This window comes from Ostrea edulis, chromosome 3, assembly GCF_947568905.1.
Source record: "Ostrea edulis chromosome 3, xbOstEdul1.1, whole genome shotgun sequence".
NCBI classification, from domain to species: domain Eukaryota; kingdom Metazoa; phylum Mollusca; class Bivalvia; order Ostreida; family Ostreidae; genus Ostrea; species Ostrea edulis.
The window spans coordinates 60568489-60589718 of NC_079166.1; the positions used below are offsets into that span (position 1 = coordinate 60568489).

The 21230-nt window shown below is 36.5% G+C and overlaps 1 protein-coding gene across 1 annotated transcript; it reads left to right on the forward strand.

The window, feature by feature from the left end:
* Positions 1–924: 924 nt before the first annotated feature.
* Positions 925–19681, forward strand: LOC125677378 (uncharacterized). The gene is made up of 6 exons (XM_048915417.2): positions 925–1033; positions 1180–1285; positions 4894–4994; positions 15823–15913; positions 17165–17280; positions 19455–19681. Exons 1-6 carry the CDS (start codon positions 1028–1030, stop codon positions 19611–19613), a joined length of 579 nt encoding a protein of 192 aa, XP_048771374.2. The 5' UTR covers positions 925–1027; the 3' UTR covers positions 19614–19681.
* Positions 19682–21230: the final 1549 nt, after the last annotated feature.

Genomic DNA, 21230 nt, shown 5'->3' on the forward strand with positions numbered 1-21230 from the left:
TGACATTCTCCCGCTTCCATAATGAACACGTACATTTTGGATCAGCTCTTTGGACGAATAACGCATGTCCTAATTCGCTCCACTTTTAACATTGAATGGCAAGCCTAAAAACCAACCCCAAAAAAAAACAAAAAACACCATGTAGTCTGGGTTGCAAATACGTTTGTATATTAGTGTAGTTGTAGTGCTAGATGTATTTATATGTAGTTTTTGTTATTATTCTCTGGTAATATTGGTCACATTATGTAATTCTTTTCGTTTGTCCTGAAGAAGGGACGGGTCGTTCCGAAATTTTGACAATCTGGTTGTTCGTGTCGTTGGTCATTTTAGTGTTTTGTATAATTTTTTGTATTTGACCTTGTATCCATGGTGTGGATCCGACACTTTTAGGTATCGGGTGTTATATATATATATATATATATATATATATATATATATATATACAGAGAGAGAGAGAGAGATGTAGTCTTGTAATGTAAAACTTGTACGGTGCCAATTTTGATGCACCAGATGTGCATTTCGACAAATAATGCCTCTTCAGTGATGCTCAACCTAAAATATTGGAAATCCGAAATAACAATAAACTTGCGAGAACAGAAAGAAAACAGAGTGTGAAAGACTGGAGTCAAATTCGTCTAAGGATCAGATCTATGCATGAGGGAACCCCAACCCCTCTTATTAGAGTCGATTATATATATTTTTTTCTACTTTGCAAAATCTTATTTTTCTTGAGTACCAGCAACATGGATTCCATTTAGTTCGTTCATTGTTCCACTGGTGTAGTATTACGCTTAAAGGACTGCACATTGATGTCCGCGATTTATCAACACCTGTTCATAGGAAAATATATGAGTGTTCATCAATTTTGAAATCAACATAATCATGTTAATGAATGTAATTGGTTATTGATGTAAGGGCACTGTGGGGGTTGGAGAGTCATGACATTGGTTGCGATTGTTAACTATATAAGGCAACCTCTGCAGGAGACTACTAGTAAGAGTTATATCAATAACCTTAAAACAGCGTCATGCAGGTAAGATTAATAAATTAATCACTATATTTCTACTATTTAACATTATTTCCTTTAAAAAAAACCTTCGGGAATCTATTATATAAAACTAGACACTTTTTTAATTAACGACTGTTGTTTTATCTTGGGATTTTTATTTTGTGTTGAAGATTATTGTTCTTGTTTTGGCTGCCATTTTGGTACACGTGTCTGAAGTAAAAGGATGCAGCTGTGCCGATAGTGATGGTCAAACTAAATATTGTCAATCTGCTTACGGTAAGTTTCATGTACATGTATTAAAGACATAATGACCATGGTGCTCATCACACGTGCTGGGAATATTCCCCGGGGTCGTGGAATGTTGGACAATATAAAAAGGATGTGAATTTGCTCTCTAAGCAGTTTTTAAATATATGTTTCACTAAAATGTGTGTTGTATTGTTTTTTGTGGTGTTTTTTTTTTCATTTGAATCAGAGATAAAAATTCAGAATTGTTTTTATTTTTTATTTTACCCTATCATTAGCACTACAAATACACCGTAGTACATCGATACATATTCTATATACATGTACAACTTTAGATTCACTCATGGTTATGTTCTCTTGTTCAAATCCGTTTTCACACAGGTCTAAATTCAAGTTTTACATCCATTCTTTGAAAATCCTTCGACTGGACTATATTCACTATAATTAGGACAACAATGAGAAATAGCAAAATTCTAAACTGCAACTGAAACAAAGATGCATACATTGGCAAGACAACTAACTTTGTCCGAATGAAATCAGTCAACATTAGAAAAAGGGATATATTTTTAAAAACATCCTTCAAAAATGGTTTACTGTTTTGAGAATCAGCAACAAGGCTGTTGATGATAGAAGTTATCGTAATTATGTATATATGAAAAGGTGAAGATAACGAACAGTGACCAATCTCATAACTCCTATACCAAATGCAAAATAAAGAGTTCAGCAAACACGGACCCCTGAATATACCAGAGGTGGGATCGGGGAGTAAGCGTCACCTGCTTATATATGCAATGCTCATCGGTTTGGATTATGTATAACCAAGTCAATGGTAACGCTTTGAAAAACAAAATGTTAAATCTATATTGTTATTTGTACATTAATGATTGCGCCCATGACAAAAGACTCTTATGGGATATTCAATAGAACAGAGAAATGACGTCACAAAAATTTGACGTTACGTAGCCCCATACGTAAAGATGCATGCATTCATGATTCAAAACCACGTGTTAGATTTAATCACTTTTATAAGATATCTACGCTTTAAACCAAACCAGAAAGACAATTTGGAAACAATAGGTTTGAATGAAATATTTATAGAATTCACCTGAGTGTTCCGCGTCGGTTGCTTTAGACAGCGGACAAAAATAAAATATGTAGGCCTAGGTAACAGCAGATATAGCAAATCCACGAAGGTTCGTCTAAGGTTATGTTTATTTCTTTGAACAATTAATCATGAATGAGTCTGAAGTAAAAACAATTCATAATTTCTGATACAAAAGTTGAATTCACCTTTTCAAAAATGCAAAATCCGACTCGGCTTTTGCAATGTTTACACATCAAGTCGATGTTAAACAGACGAGTTGTTCTACATCCCCAAGTTATTAGGTTATCAACTATCATAAGTTATTATCATACAAAATTTACAGAGTAGTAAAAAGTCATGAAAGACTTGAATATTTTTGGGTTTAGTAGATTCTGTATGAAATCATGTGCGTATAAACCCAAGAGAGATAACTCTTTGACAATAACCTAGTTGTTGAGTTACCCCAAATGAAAATATAATGTGTTAATTTAACAAAATATGAAAAGATCACTTGCTAGTCACACGTTTATCAAACAATTATTAGCAGATGTAAATGTATCATATTAGCAGATTTGAAGTCAGACTGTGGAATTTTTGTAACATATTGATATCGACGAATATTTAAGATTGATTTTGCTTTCCGGGTTTGTAAATTTATTTGAAGCCGAAATTAGATTAATAAGTTATTATTACATTTAAAGTCGCTGGTCTAAATTTGACAGTTTCTGACACATCTTATATCTTCCCAAGGGGAGAAGGACAGCTGGAGGAGAAGTTCGAAAAAAAATTTAAAAGGAGAGGAATTTCGAACATTAAATGATAAGCATGAAAACTTAAAAAAAAAAATGAAATAACAATAATAAAAAAATGCATGGAAATGAGAAATGAAACCTAAATGGTGTTATCATTCTTTAACTTCAAATTCAAAATCTTATTGGGGGGAGGGTGGTAAGTAAAAACAAAGAAAGAACAAATGAACTTGTCAAAAAAGTAGGACCCCCACCTCCACCCTGACTCTATGTGCCTGATTTCAGAATATAATTTACGATATCGAAAACAAATAATCATTGCAAATAGAGAAAATTATTCAAATTTAAAAAATAAAAAACAAACCAACCAAAAATAAAACAAAACGATTTTGGCACTCGTTAACCATTACCCCTTTGAAGACTGTTCACAATGTATTGATTATAATCGATATCGACAATAAAACATGCTTTGACAATATTTTTCCCATGTGTAACATTGTCTTCGTGCGTCACTTGTTTGGTACATGTTTGATCGTGTTTGATTAGGTGGGCTTTTGTTGTTGTTTACTCTTGCTTTCTTTTTTTTATTGAGGGGGGCGTTCCTGGTTGTTTTCTGCACCAGAGTGGTTTTTTAATTAATGTAGATGACTACAACACATTGAATACCCACTCAATAATTTGATTTTACGAATATAACATCGGCTATTGCTTTGAAGTTTAAACGAAGAAAATATAGAGTCTGTTAAACCTTTGATAAAATGAAATGAACATTTTGTCTCCAGAAGATACTCCGTGAAGATTACCGGTACCGCTATTTATGAGACATGATTGCCGTTTCTCAAATTTTGACTGCACGGTATGCACATACATGTACTTGTGCTTTGTTGAGAACTTACATTATTTCCACAAAGATTTCTCGTGAAATTTATCGCAAAGAATAAAGTAAAGATTACCTTTTGGTCAAAATTGTTCCCGCATATCAAAAACACGATCTGCGATCAAATACCAATGCATATTTTATTCGGCAAAACACGGCATATTTTAAGTTTTACTTTGTTTAACCAAAAGAGTGGAAAGCTAAATTTCCTTCATGCTAAAGTGGTGATATTTATTTCCATTTATAACTATTAAAAGTTTCTAAACATTTGAGCTTCTTTTTTTCACACAATGCACACACAATCAAAGAAATGAAATTAGACATGTATATTTAATTGCTGTTATAAAATTTAGAAATTCATTTCAAAATTAAGGATTATCTCCCTCATGCATAGCTCTTATCCTTAGACGAATTTGACTCCACTTTTTTTTTTTTTTTTTTTTTTGGCACGCTGTTTTTGGCTATAATAGCTCTAAAACTTCATTGTTATTTCGGATTTCAAACATTTTGGTTGAGCATCACTGAAGAGACATTATTTGTCGAAATGCGCATCTGGTGCATCCAAATTGGTACCGTATAAGTTTTACTTATTGCTTTCAGATTATAATTGTTCTCTGGAATGAAGCCAAGGACGTCATAACGTTACGCTGATATTATAGAATATATAACTGCTTCAAACGCAGAAAAATACGTCTTAGAAATGAATGAGGGTCATGAAATCACATATTTCGAATAATCTACCTATTATCTACCAGAATCTGCTAAAAAGGGAAAATGAGTAAAAATTGCCATAAGGGTCCTTTTGTCATGGGCGCATTTTCCGAACTTTGAAAAAGAAATTTTTATGCATCGAATATTTTGCATATATTTCAATTTGTGGTCGGATTGCGATTGCAGTCTGATTTAAAACCAATATCATTCATTTCAGTTGTTATCGCCCGAGTTAATGATATCACGATCGAGGAAGGTGTGTCTTTGCCTAATGCTGGTCGGACCTATGATGTACAAGTTTTAAATGTTTACAAAGGAGTAAGTATTTTGCATTAGCATGGCATTTTCTTCTGGCGTTGTAATTACATTAGCTTTTATATTAGTACATGTGGATTTCCCAGCATTTATTAAAAAATTCGACATAACACTACTTAAAGGGAAAGGCAACCCAAAAGATTTTTACATGATAAATGATAGGATTAATCATATGATAAAGATTTGTCATATAATCCTGTTGATACATGGCCTAGATATGCTTCAGTACTAATTCGAAAACGTCAAAAATAGAAATTCCTGCGATCTATAGAGGCTGCCATGATGTGTAACTCTTTTGTATTCAATACCACAAAAATCAATAATTTTGACGTCACACCGTCTGTTCCTGTTTTGATGAGATTCTAAGATCATCCATGTGCAGGTGATTGGGTTCAGCCCCAGCCCCACCCCCACCCCCTCCGAATAAGGTACATAAGTTGATTTAATTATTTTTTTCTTGAAAATATTTCTAATGCATGTCAACAACGTCTTACATACCCATAAAGTCCAAAATAAGTCCTTAAAAAATACCCTCACTGGTTATTATAACAGAACTTATAATAACCAGTGGCCTAGGGTATTTTTTAAAGGGTTATTTTGAATTATTTTAAATTAATTAAATCAATTCATGTAGCTTATTCGGGGGGAGGGGGGGGGGGCTGAACCCCAAGCACCTGCGAGATCATCAAATATGTGCATGTGGTAGATCTTACGAATAAATAGGTTGATGCCTTCCTGGCAAGCAGTTAAATACACTAATGCGAAGGGAAGATGTGAAAAAAGGTTATTTTTCGAAATTCCCCACTCAACCAAGTCATTTGAAAAGAAACAACTACGTAAACTGTGGATCCATCATTTGCGTAATGACAAGTTGAGGTTCGAGACATTTGTATGAAGAACGTGTACCGTCTGCCTGGTCTGCGACTCGACTGAACTAGACGGTGTGACGTCATAAATTATACTCCAATGTCCACTCTCTTAGCGGCAGGTAATTTAAAATACATGATAGATTAATATTGATTTCAATGCTAAGCAAGGATTTTTGTAGTTAAAGACTGTAAATTACGATATCAATAAGTGATACTTTATTCATAAAAGCAACTACATGTATGTGGTTAGGGTTACCTTTCCCTTTAAAAGTTGCATCATGATGTACGATTTCTTACTATTACGAAAGATCTACTGTTGTACACCATGCTGTCACATTATACGTTATTTGAAATTTTCGACCACTTTTTGATTTTCTTTTTTAAACCACATATTAAAAAGGGATCTATACCGAGCGAAGCTCGGATGGGCCGAAAGCCCGTCAGTGGAACAAGGCTCTAAAGGTAACACGTATGTAAAAGAAAATATGAGATAATCCCTACATACGTTCACTGAAAATTCTGTGATTCATATTGGCGCCGCTATTTTGTTTTGTTCATTAATTGCTTCTACAATTATTCGTGTTTTAATTTTGAATGCCAATAAATACAAGATTGACATGCAGTTTGTAAACAAACACTTAATTTGTTAAAAATGAATGGTATGATTATTAATATAACATTTTTTAACCAATAGAAAATAGAAAAATAGAAATACGACTAAATAGATGAACGAGTTCAAGAGTTTCTTTAAATAAATATATACGATATATTTACTTTTATTGTTTTAGCACTTTAAATTTGTTGGTTAGTTTTGTATAGTTTTAAACGTCTTTTAAATTGCAAACGGGATGTATTGATTTTGTTTGTAATTGTTTGATTTGAAAGAGCAGAAAAAAGTCGAGTCATAATGTGACGTCACAATGCACAGTTTACGTTGGCTAGCGTTATATTCGCTGCGGTAAATAAATAGGCGGATCCTGTAGTTGTCTTTAATATACCCCTTTAATCATCATCACAAGTCAAGGTTTTGTGATTACGTACACTCCACATAAACCCTTGACGAATGTAGATATTTAAATTTCGGGCTCAATCTTTACAATGCGTAATATGCTAAAAAATAAACTGTCAAATTAATTGTTCTCTTTTCAAAACGAATTTCGGACTGAGCACAAAGATGGCTGATCTACATCGTCTTGAGAGAGAAAACGGCGGTATTTGCGACAAGAAGCTGGAAAAAAAAACTTGAAGAATTTGCCATCTTTTGTTTGTAGTCATCATTGTTTATATTTACCACGTGTTTAGAATGAGAACCGAATTTTGATTGACTCCATTGTGAGACTTGGACCCAATGAAATGTGAAAATCTCAAAATTTAAGTAGCTACATTCGTCAAGGGTTTGTGTGGAGTGAACGTAATCACAAAACCTTGACTTGTAAGGATGCCTATTACAACGCCACTATCATAGTTTTTCAGTATTTATTAGATGACAGGAAGGCAAAGACTGTAAACAAAAGTAACAAGACTGATAAGTACACAGGTTGTTTACATTTACAAAGTTTTGACTCAAAAATCGACATTACCGAATAGAAAATTGTATCTGAGCTGATAACATGATAAATGAACATAAATCATATTGCAAAATGTAATAAACTTGCTATATTGTGGCCTAAACACGGCAAAGAGAGATGACAAGTTATAAGTAAAACATGGCAGAAATCGTACTTCGTGCACGCATGAAATTACAGCTGGAAAAATTTACAAACGGATAAAAATGGATGTCACAAATTCTGAATACCGGACAAAAACGGATTCGTAATAATTACAGTTTATCAACGGAGTAACAACACACTCCCCCTTTGTGACGCTAGCGTCACACACAATGTCCAAGTCTCTAAACAGGAGGACAACTTCAGCGATAGGTCTCACATAAGTAATCACATTACCGTTCTTGAACACACGCAGTTCAATCTTACGCCCACGATTGTCCTGTCCTGGGAAAACACGCTGGACCACAGCCATCGGTCACTCGTTCCGTGGGGTACCAGAGTCTTTCAATAGAACGACGTCGCCTTCCGCGAGGTTCGTTGTAGGATCGATCCATTTGTGTCTTGATTGTAGAAGTTGTAGGTACTGGGATTGCCACCGTTTCCAGAATTGGTCTGCTAAGATTTGGACATATTTCCAATGAGACTTGTACATGTCCTTGGTATCCAAGGGTAAAAACGGTCCAACATCCAGTTCAGTTTTCTGCGTAAGAAAAATATATGGAGACAGAACTGTCGGTTGAGATGGGTCAGTTGATACCGGCACAATTGGTCGACTGTTCATTATAGCACTAACTTCAGCCATCAGAGTATTCAACACGCCGTGGGTAAGATTCCTTTTAAACTCTGTTAGCAATATGGAGTCTAAATTCCTTCGTGCGATACCGATCATCCTCTCCCACCCCCCACCCCCACCCCCCATGTGTGAGGAGTGGGGAGGACTAAAGATCCAAGTACAACCATTGTCGTTCATGAATTTTCTGATTGTTGAGCTTTCCACATTCACCACAGAGATTCCTAATGCATCTGTGCTACCGACAAAATCTGTCCCTCTATCTGAACGAAATTATCGTACTTTCCCTCGGGTTGCCACAAAACGTCTAAGGGAGTTAATAAACGTTGGTGACGACATATCTTCCACAAGCTCTATCTGGACAGCTCTACTCGTCAAGCAGGTGAATAATACAGCCCAACGTTTGCTGTTCGCTGAACCGCCTCTCGTCTTACGGGTAGTGACTTCCCACGGACCAAACACACCAACACCCACGTAAGTAAACGGGGCTGATGGTTTAATTCTGCACTCTGGAAGGTTTCCCATCTTCTGGTGCTCTAGTTTGCGACGTAGTTTTCTACATGTTACACAGGAATGTATAACAGATACAATCAGTCTCTTTCCACCTATCAACCAATATCCAGACGAACGTACCATTCCCTCTGTAAGGTGGCGTCCTTGATGTTTGACCTTCTCATGACAATGAAGCACAAGGAGACGAACTAAGTAAGTTTTGCTGTGGATAATGATTGGTTCCTGTGTTCCAGATAGGGCATCGCCGGTGCGAATTCTTCCTCCAAGTCGAATGGTTCCATCGTCCAGGTAAGGGTCCAGATAACGTAAAACACTGTCCTTTGGAATAGGTTTACCACTCGAAAGGTTTGCGATTTCCACACTGAATGTTAGATTTTGGCATAATTTCACCAAGTAGAGTTCTAAACCATGATGCAGCTGTACTGTATCTGGTATTGGTAGTTTACGTCCTCTCAGTGTGGTACGTTGAAATACACAAATAGCTCTGATGAGTGATTTCAAAGAGGAAAATTTGTCCATGCCACTGGCGATTATGGAAATTTCCGAGCACGTTTTCTGTGTAACGACAACATTGTCTCTGATTTCACTGTCGCTTTCTGGGTTGATCAATGGATGCTCTGTTTTCTCATACAGTGAGTTATCCTCTTCTGTAAGAAAGTCTGGTCCTTGGAGCCACTTACTGTGAGATAGCTCATTTGCTAGGATAAATCTGCTACCAACATCGGCAGGGTTCATTTCTGACGAAACGTGATACCATTGCTCTGGTGCCGAGTGTTGATGGATACGGTGAACACGATTGCTCACGTATGTGTGAAAGCGTTTAGTCCGATTGTGTATATAACCAAGAACTATGCGACTGTCTGTATAAAACGTGACTTTTTGTATCTCGGTGTCCAGATGTTTCGTTACAAATGCTACAAGTTCTGTCGATAGCACTGCCGCGCATAATTCGAGTCTCGGGATCGTATGACCATGTTAAGGTGAGAGCTTGGATTTGCCTATAAGAAATCCGACATGAGTTCCGCCATCATCAGTACGAACGCGTAAATAGACAACTGCGCACACAGTCTTCTCTGAAGCATCCGAGAATGAGTGGATTTCCACAGAGTTGCAGTCCTTCAATGATTGGGGAACAAATGTTCTGCTAACCTGCACACTTGATAGGTGATGGACTGAGCTACACCATGAGTTCCATTTATCCCAGATGCTTGGGGGGACAAGTTCATCCCATTCCAGAGATAGACTCATAACGTCACGGAAAATGTACCTGCCCTGCAGTATCACCGGACTTATGATTCCAAGTAGGTCGTACAAGCTATTCAAACATGAGAGAATGGATCTCTTCGTCGGTGGTTGATCCTTGAACTTTACGTTGAACTGAAAGGTGAATGTGTCAGATTGAAGGTTCCACTGAAGTCCAAGACTTCGTAGTAAAGGTGCCGTTGTAAAGTCAAGATTCACATCAACCAAGTCTTTCGCCCTGTCCTCTTGTGGAAGTTTGTCCATAATGAATTGATTGTTCGATGCGAATTTGTGAAATCTAAGATTTCCACCTTCCTTGAGTGTGGTTTGAGTTTTCAAAATCACTTCCAAAGCTTCCTCTGCTGTAGGATAAGACGCGAGACCATCGTCTACGTAAAAGTTTCTGTTTACAAAATCAGAAACTCTTGAGTCACAGTCCATACAATTTCCCTGAACACATTGTCGTAAGCAATACGTTGCTACGGCTGGCGAAGGAGAGTTCCCAAACAAGTGAACACACATACGGTATTCCGTGAGTGGTAAGGTTGGGTCATTGTTCAAATACCAAAAAAAGCGCACAAAATTGCGATGGTCCTCATTGATCTTGAATGAGTGGAACATTTATTCGATGTCTCCAGTCACAGCTAATTTTCCTTTTCTGAATCTCAACAGAATTCCCAATAAATTATTGGTCAGATCTGGACCACTCAAGAGAACTGAGTTTAGGGAACGTCCTTGGTAGGTTGCTGAGGAATCGAAGACCATTCGAATCTGGTTCGGTTTTTTAGGATGATATACATCGAAAATCGGTAAGAACCAACACTCTTCTTCGTCTTGAAGAACTGGTGCTATCTCGGCATGTCCTTTGGACAACACTTTATCCATGAATGCAATTGCGTGTTCCATTTTTGAGGGTCCTTTTTACATGACGCGAGAAAAGTCAAAGTCATATTCAAGATTTGGTTCCGGTTGTTCGGAAGTCTCGCGCGATCGGATCGAAAGGGAAGAGGTGCAGTCCAATGCCCATCGTGATCTCTATAACATTCACTGTTCATGATCTTAATGAATTCTCTGTCGTTTACGGACAGTCCTGATTCGTTATCACTCGGAATCCGTACGAAAAGATCTCTGGATAAATTTTCGCTATGTGGGTCACAAATGTCCTTTTCCTTAGACACTTTGAAGTAGTCCGGACAAGGCGTGAACGTTGATCCTCTGTCTGAGTGGATAATATGGGTTTTATTCGCAACCACTTGCGGCACATGAGTTTTATCGAGACAACATTCGCCTATAATCGTCCATCCCAACGATAGTTTCTGTGCGAACGGCGTTCCTTTCGGTCCTGTGCGTTGAGATAACACATGTTGGACATCTGGATGGTCTCTCGCTATCAAAAGGAGAATATCAGCATTGTGATCGATCTCCGGTAGCTCACCAGCTAAGTCCGATAAATGAGCGTGAGAACGGGCTACTTCTGGGGTAGGAATTTCCTCTCTACTGTTTGGAATATCATCACATTCAGTATATATGAGTGCATGATTTCCACTGAGAATTGGTTCTACAGTAAAGTTCGTAGCGCGTCTTGCGGACAACGTAACAGATCGACTGCATGATGATAACGTGTAGGTAATATCGTCCGTGTCAATATCGAACATATCGAAGAATTTGAGCGAGCGAGTGTACGACTGTTCTGGTCATCTATGATCACGTACATGCGCTTCCTATCCGAAGGATGTCCTTATGGGTAAACATCTACTAGGACTGTTTTGGAACACGATTTTCCCTTGAATTTCGTATCACAAATCGCAGTACACATGTTCTGTACTTCGGTATCCACACACGGTGTGGTCTCTTCATTGTACTCTCTACGTTTACTGTCATGCAATGCAGTATGGTGGTTATCTTTCCCGCAGACGTCGCATTTCAAAGTGGCCTTACAGTCTCGTGCCATATGAGATGAGTCACAACAGCGAAAACATAGTCCAGCATTTTTCAAGATTTTCTTTCTTTCTGACAGTGGCTTCAGACTAAAACTTTTATAGTCCTTGACGTGATGATGCGAATTATGAATGGGACACTTTTGTCCTTTAGTTTGCGGAAGTTTATTTAGTTCCACTTCGGTTTTGCAGGACAAAATAGTAGTGTTCTTTGCCTTTTTGTTCTGAGCTTGTCCGTCAGCACTTTGGGGTGTTTCAAACTGAAATTTCGGGTCATTCCGAATTCTGCTCATTTCTTGAAGAAATTCAACCAGGTACGAAAATGGCGGATATGGAACGTCAAGTCGAGCCTTGTAGCTTGATGCTCTTGTTGTCCATCTTTCTTGTAGGTTAATTGGTAACTTGTTGATAATCGGTATTATTCCTGACGAGTAATCGAAATAGGACAACAGTGTTGAATATTTAGAGTTCTCCTTGGTAGCCTCAATTTCTGATAGAATATAAGCTAATTCATACAAAAGTTTATTGTCTTTGTTTAATAATTTAGGAAAGTCTCTAAGTTTGGATTTCAACGCAGACTCTACGAGTTCTGGGCTTCCATATCTTTCCTCAAGTCTATTCCATATTCGCTGTAGACCACAACAGGATACGCTGTGTTTGCCGCTCTGATGCTCGCCGCATACTTTGAGGATTCAAGTCCCAAGAATTTAACAAGCAAGTCCATCTCCTCGAATGGTGTAACTTGTAATTCCTGAGTAAGATTCCGAAAACTGGCTTTCCATGAAGCGAATGCCTCCGAACGATCAGTGAAATGTGAAAATCGTGAGAATATGAGATCCTTCTTGAGAAGAAACTTCGTAAGATCACTGATGACATTCTGATTTTTAGGCCCTGGTAAGTTTCTGGTAGGTGTAAATTCTGCTGCTCTTAGATTGAGAGGATATGACAAAGTCTCTCTGTTTTCTGACGTATTTTGCATTGCATTTGTGTCTCTGGAAACATTGGTTTCACTGTGATCACTCACATATTGAGCCGTGTAAACGTTTCGGTCGATCGGTACATCAATGTCCGAAGGTACAACAGATCCCCGTCTGCTTCCTGGATCGAAATTTTCCAGCGCTTTGACTTCTGCCTCAACGACTGCCGCTTTCCTTTCTTCCTCTAGAAGACGCTGGGTCGCTTCGATTTCTGCTTTCTTTCGTTCATTTTCGGCTTTGTGCTTAGCCTCAATTTCTTGAAGAATTGCTTTTTACTGCATTAGTTCGAATTCTCGTTCATGAAATTTCAGTTCTGCACGCTTAGCCTGAACTTCCATGTGTTACCTTGCTCTAATTGAACTCGTGGATGAGGATGTAGACCTACGTGAAGCGGTTTCTGTAGCTTCCATGCGAGTGTCACTAACCCTGCGTTCCAGTTCCTGATTACAGCCTTTCCTTTCTCAAAGGTAGTTCTCTGGGAGTCCAACTCCTTCAAACTGTCTCTAGTATTTGTACGTTGGAGATATTCGATGAAAGACATAAATCCTCTCATATTTTTCACTATGTGTGAGCAAGTTTGAACGTAATATGCGAAGTGATTTCACATCAGAACTGTGTGTATTAATTTCTTGAGGAAAGTCCTCTATAGCACTCCATACCACATCGATTTGTGAAATGAATTTCCTATATTCAGTTTCGTAATGTTCAGTACCTCTTTCTGTTAAGGCTCATATACGTTTTTCGTCCCCTGTTGGCGTGCTTGTTCCAGCGTCTTGTGTATCAGCCGTTTCTTTAGACTGTGCCATTGTTTGCGTAGGTGTAATATATCTTTACTATGACAACGCCACTGTCATCGTTTTTCAGTTTTTAGCAGATGACAGGAAGGTAAAGAATGTAAACAAAATTAACAAGACTGATAAGTACACAGGTTGTTTACATCTACAAAGTTTTGACTCAAAAGTCGACATTACGGAATAGAAAATTGCTGTTATAAAATTTAGAAATTCATTTCAAAATTAAGGATTATCTCCCTCATGCATAGCTCTTATCCTTAGACGAATTTGACTCCAAATTTTTGGCACGCTGTTTTTGACTATAATAGCTCTGAAACTTCATTGTTATTTCGGATTTCAAAGATTTCGGTTGAGCATCACTAAAGAGACATTATTTGTCGAAATGCGCATCTGGTGCATCAAAATTGGTACCGTATAAGTTTTACATTATGACCCCTGGGTCGAGGCCTCTGCTGGTGGACTGTTAGTCCCCGAGGGTCTCTACAGCCCAGTCGCTAAGTCCTTCGTTATTAGCTTGAAAATACGGATGTATATTTAATTGCTGTTATAAAATTTAGAAATTCATTTCAAAATTAAGGATTATCTCCCTCATGCATAGCTCTTATCCTTAGACGAATTTAACTCCACTTTTTTTGGCACGCTGTTTTTGGCTATAATAGTTCTAAAACTTCATTGTTATTTCGGATTTCAAACATTTCAGTTGAGCATCACTGAGGAGACATTATTTGTCGAAATGTGCATCTGGTGCATCAAAATTGGTACCGTATAAGTTTTACATCTGAGCTATTAACATGATAAATGGACATAAATCATATTGCAAAATGAAATAAACTTACTTTATTGTGACCTAAACACGACGAAGAGAGATGACAAGTTATAAGTAAAACATGGCAGAAATCGTACTTCGTGCACGCATGAAATTACAGCTGAAAAAAATTTACAAACAGATAAAAATGGATGTCACAAATTCTGAATACCGGACAAAAACGGATTCGTAATAATTACAGTTTATCAACGGAGTAACAACACAATGCCCTTTAATATTTTGGGCGTTTAGCGCAAGGGAAATTTCATAAATAAAATAAATATATATATTTTAAAGTGTATTCTAATTTACCATCCTTAATCGAATTATGAAGGTCAATCACGACCATTTCATGCTTCGCTCGGTCAAACGGTCACACTGTATAAATATTATTTTGTATACAGCACTGTTTACGATCTAATTCATTTATAAAAAGTAAAATTAACGAACAGTAAATATTCTCAAAAATCAAATCAAAATTAAGTGCAGGGTAAACATGGAGCCCTTGGATACACAAGAGGTATAGGAGTTTTGAGAATTATCATTGTTCGTGATATTCATTTTTTTTCTTTATGATAGCTGTTAAAGGCATGTACTTCATATTCTTAAGTTTAGAACAAGCTGATAATTTGCTAAAATTAAAACAGGTGAAGAACTAAAATAAATAATCAAGAGTATGAAATATAGATTAAGGCTCTTTCCCCAAAGATGCTTCACAGAGAAATCGAAAACAAAATGGAATGCTAGTCATCAAGACGTTAAAAGTGTTCAATTCATAAGATATTAAATCACTTGGTCTATTGGTCTAACTCTGATACCGAATTTCCTACCTCCAGGAACAAGAAAGGGTAAAGACAACGAACAATGATCAATCTCATAACTCCCACAAGGAATACAAAATTAACGCGAACCCCTGGAAACACCAGAAGTGTAATTATCGCAATCTAACAACTACACTTTATGACAAACGATATTCCGCTTCTTCATCGTCAACTTCTCATATTTGTGAAGCAATACCCCATTATCACCTGCATATACCCCATTATCACCTGCATATGGTGTTTATATCTCTCAACTGATTCGATATGCAAAAGTTTGTTTTGGGTGTGATCAGTTTTTTTAAAAAGCGAGACAAGTTACTGACAAACAAATTCATGGTAAAAGGTTTTCAACAATCTCGTTTAAAGTCAGCATTTCGCAAATTCTATGATCGTTATAATGATCTAGTTTCCCATTTAACCTATTATTGGATCAAATGCTGTTTGATGTGTTTCATACCAATGCAAATAATTTAAATATGTAAATTATCAGAATTATTGTATGCATAGTTTGATTTAGATATTTCCTTTTGATTCAGATAGTAAACAAAGGGCCTGCAAAGGTCCGTACTTCCGGCGTTGCTTCTTTATGTGGTGTGGGACTGGAGAGAAAAGTGTATCTTCTGAACGGTATGTCTTATTTTCATTTTACAGTCCTTAAAAAACAGTTGGTCTGCCAAAACACGGAAGAATATTTGTCATGGTTTTGTTTACCTTCTCTACTCTTTTTCTACCATGCTACATTACATTTTTTTTATCCAATGATCAAATGAACATAATGACTTCTCGAATTTAAAAATCCTTGAACGTATACAACAACTAAAGAACTATTTTAATATTTATTTTCTACTCCACTTCTTTTTCCTTTTGCGAAACATTTCGAGATATTTTCTATTCAACAACTCATCCGTGGTATTTTGATCAAGTTATTCACTTGTTCGCTTTTATAGCAAATGCACAAAACTGTGAAGACAAATGAGTCGACAAAAATCACAAATGTTGTATAATTTAAAAAAAAAAAATCACGTACAGGAACACTGTTTGAACGTCAACTAATATGTAAATAGATAGTTCCGGTCCATTTGTTGCGGTACTCTAGCATTGATATTTTTCGAATGCAATGTTTCATTTCCAATACTAACCTTCTACGGATTGTCTAGAAATTTTAAAACTGGTATATACAGATTGTTCTTCGCTCTTCTGTAGTTTTCCGAGTTTTTCCATGATGTGTGTGTTCAAGTCCATTACTGAAATTAACTGTATTCTAGCAAAGTATCTACTGTTATTCCCTGTTAGAGTATCTGAGAAGTGCATATGTTGTCAAACAACCATTTGTTGCTCCAATTAGCCAATTGAAGCTCAACGCGCTTCATGAATTACACCGGTGTGTTTCACCGCAGTTCATTCTCACAAATACTGACATTTCCATTGTTTCTGTCTATGGTAAATGTATCTTTACAAATTGTAATGATAACCAGGCATTTCTTGTGATCGCGCTGCAGTTGAAAACAATGCTTGTATGAATATAGACCTATTTGATAAATATAGTACATCAATTTTAATGGATGAGATTTCCGACAGAAAATAAAATAAAATCTAGATATAAGAAATGAAATAAGTGAACCACGTTAGTGCTTTATGGAAAGTATGTAGCCGTGAAGCTTCACAGTATTTTCAAAAAATGAAATTTATTTCTTAAATGTTGATGTGTAAGTTTTTAATTATAGAACTATGCACTGTATTGTCCTCATCGTACACTGTAAGAAGATTTAGTCTCAGTCCCTAATATCTCCCAACGTTTACTCAGCGACAAAATATTAATTATTGATACTGTATTCAGTTACATATGTAGAAACCTTTTTACATACATTTTTTTTTCAGGTCATATTCAGAATGGAGAAATGTGGATCAATTCCTGCAGTATGATTACATTCAACCCGCTTATTGGCTCAAACCCTACCTTCAATTTTGATCCTAACTACGACTGTAGATGCAAAGTGCGTGTTTCGAAATTCAAAAAAAAAAACACCAGAAAGTGACGAAATCGTCGTGTAATTGCGAGGAACACATCTTTAGGCTCATCGAAAAAAATTTGTCTGTCTGCTTTTATTGTCGTTATTGTCGTCGGCATTGTCATTGCCATCTCTCAACGAAGTCTTTCTCTCAAGCCTAACTGACAAACCTAACTGACAAACGCAGCTTAATTTTGTTCAATTAAAAGTTCACACCGTCTTCCAAGGGAAACAAACAAGGAAAGGGTTAAGATAACGAACATTGACTCCTATCAAGAATAAAAATTTAGGGGTATGGCAAACACGGATTCCTGGATATACCAGAGGTGAGATCAGGTACCTCGCGGGAGTAAGCATCCCCTGTCGACCGGTCACATACGTCGTGAACTCTATATCTTGATTAGGTAAACGGAGTAGTCTGTAGTCAAAATCACTGTGTAAAAAACAGCATAATAATCGGTATGAAACACGTCAGAAAGCATTTGACCCAATGACAGATTGTATTGGCAAAATTAATCGTTATAACGACCATAGAATTTGCGAAATGCTAGCTTTTAACGGGACTGTTGAAAACTGTTAAATCAACGTAAGGAAATTCGAAGGAAAAAAAATACATCAAAACCATCTTTTCAATGTTTATCGATAATTGTCCGAGCTCAATCGGACAACGCGTATATGTTAAAGCAGGTCAAACTCCGTGTATGCACGTAAACTGCATAATTTTTAAAATATGTAATACTCAGAGGGAGGGAGCTACTAACTTTTCAAAACTATTTTGGTTATTTACATGAGAACATTTTGTATCACTTCCGTATGACGTCATTGCATGACTGCTATAAATAGATATACCTTAATAGAACATGGAAAAGTAACACACTACCCCAGGAATTAAACATTGGTCTAATTGGCGATAATGACGGCAAAACACCAATATTTTATCGAAATTCTTGATAGACACACTGAAATAGAACTGCAAAAGTAGCACACTACGCTGCATACTTTTAGAGACTTTAATACACCACGTGAAAGGTCATAAACTAATGTACACGGCAATTACTGATAAAATCGTCTGTTATGAAATGTTTTTTAATGAAAACTGCATAGCATCAGTGTATTATGTGAAACATAGGCTAGATTGGTTCGTGTTTAAATGTTTAATAACCATTTCTTATTGAAAGCGGTAGGATTCTGTGACAGAGGAAAATCAGATTGGCATGCTAAAGTGAATGTTTTGTCCGTTAAACAAAATTGGCAGTGAATGAAATCAACATACCTTCATAATATCAATATATTTCGCATATATATTCCATATATCCCATGTCAAATATTTCAAATACTCCACATTTTATCGTTATTTACACACTTTAACAAATTCTTTACATGTGTCAACGTCAATCGATGTATAGCTATGATGTCATCAGTTTACTTCCATATTGATCAGACACAAATTACACGACAGCAGTATAACATTTAATATTCCTTTGGATCTTAGTAGCTGCATGGTTTATTTTGTGCATAAATAAAACTTGCATAAGAAATAAAATCGGAATTTAATATATACTTAGTGATATACTTATTTCAATTATGACGTCACTCTGTTTCGCGGATTTTATCCCAGTAAAGCTTTTCATAACCTGCCTTAACATATCCGCGAAAATAGTGGAACAATGAGAACTTCCTCTTAGCCTTAAAGAGCCCAAGTATTGAATTAAGTTTCTACAAAATATATCAGGGTATTGCAATATGTATGTTCTTTATGTATAAATCCCGGTTGTTGTAAGTAAAATCATGACGTTGTGTGTATTACAGTAAGTTGTGTAGAGAGACATTACCGTTGTGAAAGAGGAGAGAAAATCTTTAAAACAATCGGGTATCCAAACCAGAACCTTTGCATCATTTGCTAGGTAGCCTAACCACTGAGCCACCAAGGACGATATTCCTACCGCATATGATTTAAGCCTAATTCAGAAATTATACAATCTTCTAATGGGGGTCCTAATTTTAGAACACCATTAGTATAGGTTTCTGAATTAATATCCAAATTTCTACCAGAGCAAGGTGACTCGTGTGAGCGATTTAGCCATTTACCATTTATATTACAATTTATCAAGTTTGCTACAATAACTTTCTGTTCATTATATATCCTTTTGCCATTGCAGAAGGAAAATATACTGCTAGGAGTTGGTGAACCGAAGCCGCACAGAGTTTGTGCGCTGGGAAACAGAATTCGATGTCCTCCTCGATATTATGGAGCACCTCGTAAATTGGCTGAATGTCGCTATTATGAAATCGCAGATGACTGTGACTGGCACTGTTGAGCTCCCTAGATTTATAACAGATGACATTCATGTAAATTTCATATATAATAAAGATAATTCTGGTGTTATCATTTTGTAATAAAATATTATATTCAGGAGTGTCTAGTTGCATTCGGTTTTCAACTAGAAAAAGTATTCAAATCATCAGAATATTAATGCATACATTTCTGTACGTGACAACCGTAATTCATTGGTTATTATATATTTTACACTTCATTTCATATTTAATAAAACATTTGATGATCTTAAAAATGGTATGACCAGGTAACCCTTCTGACGTAGTCTTGTCCAAACCCTCAAGGATATAAAAACCCGGGAGTTTTGGTGTTACAAGCATTTTGGGAGATCGGTAAGCAATGGTCACTTGTGTAGAGATGAAATATTTGAAATAAACATTATAAGAATGCATTCACAGGACATAAATTGCTTCAGTGACCCGAATAGATCCCAGAGTGATTCAGTTGTCTATATGGCTAAGGAACAGCTGAGTGAATCATCCAAAATATGAGACCACAGCACTGACGGACATCAGGTTACATGTATATAGTGCCGAATAAAGCATACCTGTTGTTGACGGTGTTCATGTACATTGCATTTACTCTTATTCTTTTATTATGAAGTTTCATTCTGCAACCTACTGAATAATGATAGATATACATGCAGGTGTGATTAGTGAATGAATTTCTAACCAATTCCGCGTGATGTTTTGCATTTGACGGCGATGTCATTTGCAATATATAACTCAGCGTGACACTTAGGTATTGCATGCCTGTCTGGAGGGCATCGAATTTACTGCTCCATGGCCTATACAAATGTTGAAAGTGCACCCACTGCTACAAATTTTGTAATAGGTTACATTTTTATGTGAAAATTTCATTCTACAAAAATCAAAAATGCATATTTTATCTATGTTGAATTTATTTTCTGTAAATTAAGTATCACTTTAGGAAATAAGAGATACTGTCAAAGACATCATTTTTTAATATTTATTGATAATTGTCCGAGCTCAGTGAGACAACATGGTGGATCAAAGAGAACTTCCTCTTAACCCGAGAATCCAAGTATTATTTATTGCTCCTGTACTGATTACAGAAACAATCTAAAGGGGGGTTTGCTCTCTTATATAAAAATAAAATTAAGCGGCTCAAATATATAAACTTGTACATGTAGACCATCGTTTAAAAGTGTGACCGGTCGACAGGGGATGCATCCTCCTCCTAGGCACCTTATTCTCTATTTTGTATTCCTTATAGGAGTTAAGAGATTGATCACGGTTCGTTATATTCACCTTTTATATGGATAAATATATACACGGATATGACCAACAACACGAACAATTCGATAACTTCTAAAGACCCGTCCCGTCCTCAGGACAACCGAAAAAGTTTTACGAATAAAGATATAAGCAATTCAAAATAGATAGTTGGACGAACACGGACCCTTTGACGCACCAGAGGTGGGAGCAGGTGGCTAGAAGGAGAAAGCATCCTCTGTCTACAGGTCACACCCGCCGTGAGCCCGATAAAATAAGACGTACATTGGATTTTTCAGTTGTCTCTTGCTGTTAATAAAGGTATATTTTTCATTACTTCCCCATTTTTTCATCCATTTTCAGTA

Coding starts and splice junctions, on each gene's coding strand:
- LOC125677378 (XM_048915417.2), top strand. Junction 1,286..4,893: donor ATATTGTCAATCTGCTTACG/GTAAGTTTCATG, acceptor CATTCATTTCAG/TTGTTATCGCCCGAGTTAAT. Junction 17,281..19,454: donor ACTACGACTGTAGATGCAAA/GTGCGTGTTTCG, acceptor TTGCCATTGCAG/AAGGAAAATATACTGCTAGG.